Source organism: Tympanuchus pallidicinctus, unplaced genomic scaffold (assembly GCF_026119805.1).
Source record: "Tympanuchus pallidicinctus isolate F22 unplaced genomic scaffold, pur_lepc_1.0 scaffold3, whole genome shotgun sequence".
NCBI classification, from domain to species: domain Eukaryota; kingdom Metazoa; phylum Chordata; class Aves; order Galliformes; family Phasianidae; genus Tympanuchus; species Tympanuchus pallidicinctus.
Genome location: NW_026294747.1, coordinates 63,268,060 through 63,279,638, shown reverse-complemented (window position 1 = coordinate 63,279,638; position 11,579 = coordinate 63,268,060). Strand labels below are relative to the sequence as shown.

Genomic DNA, 11,579 nt, shown 5'->3' with positions numbered 1-11,579 from the left:
GGCTGCACCGACCTGCCAGCAGGTGCCATGTAACTGCTTTGGAGGAGGCACAACAAGCTCCAAAGCCTTCAGCCAGCAGCACCCACCTCCCAGAAGAGGGTGCTGTCAGGCAGAGAATGGCAAGCACCAGGAAGGTGTTGAGCTGCTGGAACTGCGGGGTTGTTGGTTAACTCTCGAGTGGCCATTGCTCTGCAGCCCTGCTCCTCCAGCACAGCACTGCTCTGGTGCTCTTTGCTAATGCGGTGGTTGAAAATGCTGCCTAGACCCAGGTATGGATGCGAGAAGAAAGCCTTAGGAATATGGTGTGTTGTGGTTTATTTTTAGGGGAGCAAACAGTGGGGGTATGAGTGAAGTTGGCACCACTTCTATCCCCATCAGCTCACGGAGTGGAGGGGTTCTGCCTCATTAAAGGCAATTAATTTACAACACGGATTGCACGAGCCTCCTGTGCTCAGCAAAGTCTCAGGCATGATGTGCCTTAGTTTTTAAGCAGGAATTATGAGGGGGGATCGCAGAAGTGTCTGCTTTACTCTTGTGTGGATGGGACATTGGGGAGGGGAGTGCAGCCCACACCTTGCAAAAATCCCCCTCCAGCTCAAGCAAGCTGCAGGTGAAGGGCTCATCCTGACAGAGACAGATCCTACAGATGTACTTTGCCAATTCAGCTTAAACCTTTCTGATTCCTATCTTGGCTGTGACCTGTGGTTCACCTCCTGCACCAGATAGGCAGAGTTAAGTATTTATGAGTGGGCACTGCTGAATCTCAATCTAACTCCGCATGGCTCTGCTGCCCTCATTTCCATGTTCCTATCTGAGCCGATCAGGTAACGCTCTGCTTTCTGCTGTAATCTGCAGCTATCTCCCTTGCTAGGGGGTGGGAGAACACTGCTCATTCATTTCATGAAGCTGCAGGAGACAGAGCTCTGACAAAGCCAGCTGCTCCTCTTTAAGCTGTAATTTCATAGGATCACAGCATCATTAGGGTTGGAAAAGACCTTTAAGATCCTCAAGTCCAACACGGCCCACCCCCACTGTGTCCCCAAGTGTCACATCTCCACGTCCTTTGAACATGTCTGGGGACTGTGACCCCTCCACCTCAGTCGATGTACAGATGAGCAGGAGTCGTGTCCCCCCTCTGCCATCTGGAGCCCCTCAGTAATTTTCCAAATCCCACAGCCCCATCTGTAAAAATACAGTGGTGAAAAGAAAAACCCGCAATTGATTCTTCTGCCTCATGTGGGAAATCAGATATGAAATAATAAATACATATGATATCCTTCAGGCAAAATCCTGCTGGCCACTAATGCCTGCAGATTAATTGTACTAATCCAGCATGATCAAGGGGAGATGGTTGGCTACTTGGCACTATTTTGGTCTCTTGCTTATGAAATTCCATCTACTTGTTTGAAAGAAGTCTTTACATAACCGTAATCGCTCAGATAAGAAAAGGACTAAACTGTCCCAAAACATTTTATCTTCTGCACAGATGCTGCCTATGAATTTTGACATGATTAAATAACACAGCAACATAATATTTTGTTCTGAATAACAAACGTCCTTCTGTAGGAGGGAAGGAGTGAGACCGGACCAGGTTTAGGAGCAAAGAGAAATGGGGATTAATGGCAGTGATGGCTGAACGATCTGGCAGTTCAGTCACCATTTCATGGACAGAAACCTCTGTCTGTACTGAGGGACCTACTGTGGGATGAGGTTGTTGGTGTCCTGCTCCCAGGGGTACTCCTGCCCCAGGCTCCCACTTATTTGGTCATCCCATTGGGTTACCCTGTTTGTTCATCCCATTTGTCCAACCATTGGGTCATCCCATTGGACTAACCCATTTCTTCATCCCATTTGGTCATTCCATTGAATCGCCCCATTTGAGATGGAGTTGAACAAAGCTGAGCCATGGCTTTGTTTAACCCTGGTTTTTATTAGAAAAATAGGAGCAGATTGTCTGTAAATACAGAGGGAATACAGAAAAAAAAATAAAAAATCAAAGGGAATGAGGTGACTAATAGCTGGAGGATCCTACATGGCAAAACTCTGCTGGTGTGTGGTTTTAGAAGGAAGGACAGTTACAAAAATGTAGTTATTTTGCTTTCTGAAAAGGAGCCTAGTGCAGAACAGTAAATAACACTGGATCATACATAATGTTTCTGTGAGTATCCACAACCACTCCTAGTTCTTTCACCTCCTACACAGACAGCTTCTGCCTAGTAAGACTTAAGAACAAAGTCTCATCCTAGAGTGGACATCTAAATAGTGCAGATAAATCCCTGTTTCTCTCCTTTGATTTTATTTACATAACCACCTGATTTACACAACCTGGATCATCCATCTCAGGTGTGCTATAGACACCTGAATTCAGGGGATATACAGGCAGCTCCTGCAGCCTGCAGAGCACCTGCAAGCACTGGGATAATAGATAACATAAATAGTTCAAAATAGATACAGCTCCCGTATGTTCTGTGGTCTTAATTGATACTGGGAACATCTGCAGGTGAGATTAAGAATTCATCTACGCTCACAACAACCAGACTTGAATATTAGGTTGGACATTAGGAACAAGTTCTTCTCAGAAAGAGTGGCTGGGCATCAGGGACTGGGGGATCTCAGTGGTCTTTTCCAACCTTCCTGATTCTATGAGCTCTCCTGGAGCCACAGCTCAACTGCTGTGTTCCAGTGCCACGGTCTGTTACTCATTGCTCATAAAGCCCCAGTTGGAAAAGCGGTCACCTCACCAGGGCAGTTCTGCCCTGGGATGTACATTGCCTCTTCCAGACCATCTCCATCTCCAATTTTGTTGATATGCAATGGGATTATTAGCAAGACATGAGTTAGAAAAAGGTCAGTTCTTTCTTGCTGTTCCTTCATTCTAGAGAGAAAATCCCTAAATAAGGGACACAACCAGGCTTTGGGGCTGAGCACAGCCACCACCTCCCTGCCTCATAGCTTGCAGAAATAGGGCAGAGCTGTGCAAAAGTTTCTGAAGCAAGAACATCTTGCACAAAAACAAACCACCACCACCAACAAATGCAACAAAAGGAAAAACAAGCTTAAAAGGATACAAAGCTTTCAGGAAACAGCAGTCTCCCACTATGTCTGTTTTCCAGTGAATGATTTAATTCCTTGCCTTTCATGTGCTAGTGTAGCATGCTATGATCATGGTCTGTTATCAGTCCTTGTATTTAGGGATAATGAATTTACTGCCAGTGCAACAGAAATGCAGGATTAAAGGAGTTAAAATGTTGCAAGAAACCTTCAAAATCAAACAGATCTACTAGGGAAGAGAAAAAAAATCACATACATACACGAAAAAAGATCAAAATGAAAACTGTTCTTAATTCTGTGCAGCTATCCATTATACTCATCCAACAACCATGTGGGTCCTGCAGGCAGCTGGCCCAATTTCTGCAAGGTAATAGCACACAGAACCTTCTTTCAGCTTGTGCCATCGTAGCATCACAGCACTCTGCCACATTAATGGTAGGACGCTAAGTTGGTGGGCAGGATAGAGAGCCACAGGGGCTGTGCTGGGGATGGCGTGCAGGGCACAAGCTGAATCCAGCAGCCAAAAGCACGAAGGAAAGGAGGAGTGGAGGGTATTGCTCTCATCTACTTTGTGTTTCTGCAACAAGCTCTATAGTTGCTTCCAGGATGCAGAAGCAGCTGGGCACCGACTGATCGCTGAGCAAACCCTTTCTTCTCCCACAAAACCACTCTCAGCAGCAAGTGGGCTGATCCCCCTCCCCATGCTTTGCTTAGCAAACTGACCAAAGAAAAGAGCTGCAAAGATGCTCAGTCCATGGCAGGGTTGGGATTCAGTGGGCTTTAAGATCCCTTCCAACCCAACCATTCTATGACTCTGTGATTTGTTGAGGAATTAAGCAGCAGAGCACTACTCCAGCTCCAGTTCTCTGTCCTCTGCCACACATGATGGAGGGGTCTCCATCTCCACCCAATGAATCCAAGAAAATTGTCTTCTTGATGTGCTGTAAGTCTTATTGCAAGCCCCCAGCTCCTGTAGACATCATGCCAGTGGATTAGGCTATGGGCAGGACCAACAGTGAAGATGGTGCAAAACTCACAGTAGGAGCTGTTTTCTGCCAGGCTGGGTCACACTGCAGGCCTTGGAGCTTTTGGAGGCTGCTGGATGTGCCCTAATTCAGGATGATAGAAAACCTAAGCCATGTCTTCAAAACAGCTGGTGACATTCTTATGCACCTGAGCACAACTTTCTCAACACTCATGTTTATACCTGAAACTCTTCACTCAAGCAGATCTGGGGCCAGGGATGAATCATAGAACATAGAATGGCCAGGGTTGGAAGGGACCTCAAAGATCATGAAGCTCTAATCTCCCTGCCACAGGCAGGACTACCAACCTCCCCCTTTAATACCAGACCAGGCTGCCCAGGACCCCATCCAATCTGGCCTTGGACACCTCCAGGGAGAATGAAATTCAGCTGAGTGGATGCAAGTCAGGTTGGTGCCCTCAGGGCTGGAGAACTGCCCATGGCTTCTTTGAATTACACATCCAGATGTAGCGAGGTTGCTTTTTTTTTTTTTTTTAAATTATTGCTATTAAAATAATGGTACTGTAAAAAAGGAGTTCAACACATGCTGATGGCTGCATGCTTTATGTTCTGTATGTTCTCTGCTGCTGAGTGCGTGCTTGTTGATGCCACTTGGGCAACAACACAGCAAGGTCTCCTGACATCGTTATTCAGATGAGGTGATCCCACAGCTATTTCAAAGCATGAGGTAGGGAATCAGAAGAGGATGTGGGTGTGCATCTGATGTAGGTTGCTGGTGGGATTTTGCATGGATCCAAAGCTTTGCCTTGGTTTCCTCATACCTAAAATTGGGCTGAAATGCTGAACTTTGTTACTTCTGGCACTTACAGGGTGCCAAAGATGGAGAAAATAATTCTCCAGAGATGCTCTTTTGGAAGAAGTGACTGAACTGTTGTAGCTCATGGGTTCAATTCTGAACCTATCAGCTAAGGCATCATGTCATCCTCTTTGCCCTGGCCTCTGCTTCATAGCATTTGCAAGTTTTGTCAGTTTAAATGGTGATATATCTACATACATATCTATCTATATATCTTTTGAAGGAGAGAGTGTTTTACTCCCTTTTTCTTTCCTAATGGCTACTGTGATTGCAACCAACCATGGGAATACAACAGGCTTGATCTTACACACTGCCTAGTCTTGCTGTTGCACTCTTAGGAACATGCATGTTGCTATGTCCATCAGAAGCACTTGTTCCCCATATTCATCCATACTTTTTAATTCAAGTACTTAGGTGTATAATCAACGGATATCAAGATGTTACAATCACAAAATAAACAAGAGAGTTAAGCCAAGTGGACTATCATAACAAAAGAGAATAAATGGAAGGCTTACCCTTATGCTGGGCTCACTACAAAGCACCAGAAGGAAGGAATCTCCAGATGAGATCCTTCCCCACTGGTAGCCAGCTCTAAAATAGGTCTAGGAGGGGTGGAGCCAGGCTTCAGGTGAACTGCCTTCACCTGTGCTCCTCTGGCTGACTCATGGCTCACCTCAGGTGATCAATCAGAGGTTCAGGCCGTGACTCAGCAGCTCCCATACATTAGAAAAATCTCAGGATCCTTTTATTTAAGGCAGACATGGATGAGTACATGGCTCCAGATGGGCGCTGGCTATGGGCAGTTCAGTTTGATAACATGGCCCCATATGGCAGTACCTGGCTGCACCACTCTGCACCTGGATGGGATGATAGGTGGCCAAGCTGCTGATGGGATGTAAATATTATAGAATCACAGGATCATTAAGGTTGGAAAAGACCACTAAGATCATATAGTCCAACCATCAACTCGTCACCACCGTGCCCACTGACCATGTCCTCATGGAGCCTGTTTGCTCTGTGAACAGAGCAGGGATTTGTGGAAACGTGTGATGCTGAATGTCCTGTTGCTCACCTAGTTTTCACTCTGGTCCTTTTCCTCTCCTCAATCCCTGTTAGTGGGGACACCAGGCTCCCTACAGCCTGAGATTCTTGAGGAAGTTCTCACGGGAACCGTCACGTCCTCAAAAGACAAGTAAACATCCCAGGATACTTATATCCAAGCAGATGTTTGCTCTGGTGCCAAAGACCCTCTCATTCCCACCACATCACAACATGCTGAGCACCAATAGGCTCTATGCGTCCCATCAAAGCACGAAATACACACTCTCATGGAAGTGCTCTCCATCTCAGTCTGTCTCCATCTCTCTTCCAGGCAGGCTGGAGTCAAGGAGATACTGAGATGATACACACAGATAGTCAGTGAGTCACTGCAAAGTTCAAAAAGTTCTGAAATTCCTCCTAAAAACCACATTAGAAATGTACACGGATATAAAAATTGTAGCAAGTGTCTCAAGACAAGATTTCCTGTCCCACTGTGCAACACCAGAATAGTTCTTTTTATCAGAGCTTGGATCTCTCTCCATTAACACAACTGTGATCTCGTTCTTCCAGCTTCAGCCTGGCCATGATGGCAAAATCAGAGCTTGTGAGGATCCTGTTCACGTGGTGACTGAGATTGCTCAGTGGATAAGCACTCGCATGTGTGGTTTTCTGCATAAAATCTGTGCAGTGGAGAATGAGGCAATGATTTTAAGCAGTTTAGTATTATGATCTCTTTTAATGAGTTCAAGGAGAAAAGGATGAAGGTTATTTTGCTTCCTAGATGGGAAAGGATTTGGCATTGTCCAATCCGCAGATAAATCCATTCTCCCTCAAAGAGCTTTAATTATTCCAAGGTCCTGACCCAAGCACCTAACATGACAATTAGCAGCAGACAGTAGACCTGGCAATCCAAACTGTCTGTGAGCCATCTCTTTGAAAGGGTCCTTTGGGGAATCTTTCATGTCATGTCCCTATGATGGGCAGATCCTGGTGGTACCCAAGGAAGTCTTTGCTTCCAGCACTGTGCATCCATAAGTGGGACACTAAGGATGGAGTTTGGATCACGATAACCATATTTAAGGCATAAAATGTGCAGATAACTTAGAGCACTTCACACAGTTCCACACCTACGTCTGGATCGCTGGCTGGAGGCCCAGATCTCCACATGGGGGTCTGAGCTCCCAGCTGGTTGGTGGAAGGATGGTCAATATGGTCAGCATATTCATCTTCATCAACCATTTCCATCTGGCTATCACTTTTCCATCTCTTGCCCTGGCAGTTTTGCCTGTTGCATTGTGGATAGTGGTTCTCTCGATGATAGCTGATGAAATCAAAACCACAAACAGAAAACAGGTTCGTTTTGTTTGCCTTGGTTCTTTACTTACTTACTTTATTGAGAAGATAATACAAACTATCAGTCCTGATTTTCCCCAGAAGTTGGAACACTGGCTATGGTGAATGGTGCAAGATCCAGGGATGTCCAGGAAGGCTACTGACACTGACTCACTTCTTTCTGCATGTCAAAGGTTTCAGCAATACAACTGGCAAACCTCCCACACCACTTCTTCTTGCTGGCAAAATCTTTACAGCATCATGCTAGACTAATAAAAAGGAAATAAATTAATTCATCTGGTGATTACTCACTGAAGAGCTCTGCTCTCCCTCTGCCCCTCAGCAGGCCCAATAGAAGCAGTTTTGCTTTTCTAGCTGGCTTAGCCACATTCTTCCTGAGGAGCATAGTTTCCCAGCCCTGCACTGGAGGGTCCACCTACCCACCAGAAGGCCCAGAACCATTGCCATAACAAGGGTGACCTCAGATACCCCTAAAGAACCCCGAAATCATTTTCTCTGGTATATCTGCCTTTTCTGCCCAGAAACGAACCTTCACCAAGCCAGAAGTAATTGAGGGAAAACTTGTCTACAGTTGATGATGACATGAAAGTTACTCTGTGCTTTTGGAATTTGGCAGCTGTACTCAGTGTTGGCCTTGAGTCACCACAGCATAGTGATGTCCAAGCAGTTGGGGAAGGCAAAGCTCAAACATTATTTGTCCTGTTCACTTTGCAACATCTGTGCCTCCATTTCCCTGCCTGGAGGCAGTTGCTCCAGAACAGTCAGTGCAGACGAAGAACAGTTTGGGTCTGAAGTGTCACAGCAAGTAGTTTCCCAAAGTTATGCTGATGGTTTTCAGTGCCTTCAAGAGGATGCCATGTGCAATACACCTTGGGAGAAGGAGGAAGTCTGTACCTTAGGAATGGGTAATGGACTTCTCTACCTGCACAAAACCAGAGGCAGAGATACTGCCTCACCATGGAACATTTTTGTATTCCCTTGGACTCTACTTATTACAGCAAACAACAAACCTAATAAGTGTTTTCAATCTGCCAGCTCTCATGTGGCCAGGTACCAGGGCTGCAAAGATATCTTGGGGAGCGGCTCGTGGGACTGTGGGCTCACTCTGCTTCTCCACTTCATCAAGGACTTTCCAGACACCAAGAACACTCTGGTGAGGGAATCATAGAATTATCTGAATTGGAAGGGATCTTTAAAGGTCATCTAGTCCAACTCCCCTGCAATGAACAGGGACACCTACAGCTAGGTCAGGGTGCTCAAAGCCTCCAACAAAAATCATTGGCAGTGAGCAATAAAAACTGTCCATACTTTTGAGTAGCTGCACAGTTCCCATTATATGAGGGAAAGGTAGGGAAAGCATCCCAACAGGAAAATATTTTCCAGTTTTCTAGCCCATAAAGTCTGAAGATCTGTTCAACTATTCCTGCTACTCGGTTTGAACTCCCCAAATACTGCCCTGAAAAGTCAACATCCTACCATAAGCTTTACAGTGACAATCAGGGAAGCAGGCAGATGAGAAGCAGCTTTCTCTAAGAAGCACTGTGATATAACAGAAATAAATCCCTCCCAGCAATTCTGGTCACACATTGCCCACACAAAACATCGTTGGCCTCCACCGTTTTGGCAGGCTTTAGAGGCACAAGCATCCCATTACCAAGGATGCCAGGGGCTCATCCCTTCACCTCTGAGTGCTCTGAAGAGTTGTGTTCTCCAGCTCCATCCCATAGCTGTAAGCACAGATGTAAGCTGAAGGTTGACTCACAAAGCAGCAGGATGGGACCAGTTTCTATCCATGCTTTGCCCCCTCCAACCTCACCCACCCCACAAACATCAGTTTGCTTCCATCCCTGTTTCTCAAAGATTTTCCCTTCAGGAATGGGAACCAGATCCTCTCAGCTCTCCTCTTCACTCATCGCAGGGTCATTTGCTCAGTGGGGTGAGACCCACCACCAGGCCTTGTGTCCTCCCCACATTTCACGTTGGAGCCAGCTCCTTCCCGCGCGTGGATTTTCTGGTGCCTCCTCAGATACTTCTTCAGCCGGTAGCGCTTCCCGCAGACCCCACACTTGTAGGCCCCACCTCGGGAGTGGAGCAGCTGATGTTTAATGAGGTGACGCTTCTGGAGGAAGCATTTCCCACACTTGGTGCATTTGCAAGGCCCCATGCGGACGTGGATCGTTTGATGTCGGAAGAGATTGGCCTTCTGGTTGAAGGTCTTCTCGCACTCAGGGCACTGGTAGGGCTCCTCCTTGGTGTGAATCCTCTGATGCCGAACCAGGTTGGAGCGCTGGGTGAAGCTCTTCCCACACTCGGTGCATTTGAAAGGCTCTCTCATGTGGGCTCGCTGGTGCCGGACCAGTTTGCGGCTCATGCGGAAGCTCTCCCCGCACTCGCTGCACTTGTACGGCCCCTCGCTCGTGTGGATCTTCTGGTGTCTGGTCAGGTTTGATTTCTGATTGAAACTCTTGCCACACTCAGGACAGGGGAATATCCGTTCACCTTTGGAAGCTTGTTTTGTTGAGGGTTCTTTCTTGGATGTGGATTTCTCTGGCGTCCCCTCTTTGGTGGGGACGCATTTCTTCTGCTTCCTCCGTGGGCTCTGTCTCTCTTGGTGGTCATCCTCTACTCCAGTTCGCTCTTCAATCTGGATCCTTTGGGTGGCACTTGGGTTTGGCTTCTGACCACAGTGGATCTCACTGTCAGTGCTTTTCTGTGGTTCTTCCTTCATGTGGAGCACCCTGTTACCAGCTACGGGACCTTTTTGGTCATGGTGCCCGTCAGAATCCCTTTCCTTTTTAACCTGTCTTCCCTGTAAAACCATCAATGAGAGCTCTGGATCAAAGAGCTTTCCACAGTCCGGGTTTTCTTGTGGTTCTTCCTTGATGTGAAGTTTCTGGCAGGCTATTGCAGTGATGTTTTCTGTGTCGCAGGCGAGTGGTCCTGGTTCCTCTTTCGTTTGGATTTTCCCATGAGGGCTTTTTGGATCACATGGAATTTTAGGTCCTTCATTAAACACACACTCCAACACATTCTCTTCTGACTTAAAGGCAGTTTCCTCTTTAATCTGTATGACCTGGAGAGGCACATCTTCAATGTGTCCCTTGAGTGGCTTTTCCTTAGCATGGTTCCTCTGGTGGACGTTGAAACACCGCTTGGTGCTCAAGCTCTTCCCACACTCGGTGCAAATGAAAGGCCCTCCACGAAGGTGGATCTTCTGGTGGGCCAACAGCGTGGCACTCTGCCCAAAGCACCTGCTGCACTCGGGGCACTGGAAGGGCTTCTCCCTCTTATGGATCTCCTTGTGGGCCGTGAGCGTTCCCTTCTTCACAAAGCTCTTCCCGCATTCGCTGCAGGCGAACGGCCTCTTCTCCGTGTGCGTCCGCATGTGGATGTTGAAGTAGATCTTTGTGCTCAGCCTCTTGCCGCAGCGGGCACAGAAGTAGGGCCCACCCTTGGTGTGTGTCTTCCTGTGGGCCGCCAGGCATATCTCCAGGCGGAAGGAACGCCCGCATTCCCCGCAGCAGAAGGACCTCTCCCCGGTGTGGATGCTCTGGTGGGTCCTCAGGTGGCCCCTGGTGGTGAAATGCCGGCCACACTCCCTGCAAGCAAAGAGCTCCTCCACCGTGTGGACGCGCTGGTGTCTCTTCAGGTTGCCCTTCTTGCTGAAGGACTTGCCGCACTCCTGGCACAGGTGTGCCTTCACCACGTGCTTCACCACGGCCTTCATGGCAACGGTGCTCCAAGTGATGGGGCTGCCAAAAGGCCACGATGTCAGGGAGGATACAAAAGCCATCAGGAAGTACACATTGAGGTGTACTTTGATGGACGTGCTTTGTTCCCCATAAGGGAAAGGCTGATGAGGTGTGTGTGATCTTCCTCATTTCTCAGCCTCCTTTGGCTCAGCTGCAGAAGCAATGTTTGTAACTTCATCTCCTGCCCTCTCTGATCTCTTGCGGGAGCTTCTTCGCTTTCCCAGAGATTGCCAGACTGAAAAAATAAAGGGAAAATTAAGGCATTATTTCTTCTCCACCAGCTTTGTTCAGTACATAAACACAACGGGTCACACCTCAGCTGCTCCATGGGAGACAGAACTCAGGACATTTGAAGCCACAAGATTCCAACAAAGAGATCAGGAACAAGCTGATTTCCCCTGGCAATGCAAGGATTTATGCACTCACTGCTAGAATGATGCTGAGATTTCAGCTCTATTGCTGCACCAGTGTCTTACTCTCAGAATAGTTCTCCATTCTTTTATCAAGATTTAGAAATAAATGCATTAATAATGTAATGCAG

At 47.2% G+C, this 11,579-nt stretch overlaps 1 protein-coding gene across 1 annotated transcript; it reads right to left on the bottom strand.

Moving 5' to 3' along the window:
- Positions 1 to 5,549: 5,549 nt before the first annotated feature.
- LOC128086643 (zinc finger protein 260-like) lies at positions 5,550 to 11,057 on the bottom strand. Its single transcript, XM_052695467.1, has one exon. It carries the CDS (start codon positions 11,011 to 11,013, stop codon positions 9,196 to 9,198), a length of 1,818 nt encoding a protein of 605 aa, XP_052551427.1. The 5' UTR covers positions 11,014 to 11,057; the 3' UTR covers positions 5,550 to 9,195.
- Between the last annotated feature and the right edge of the window lie 522 nt (positions 11,058 to 11,579).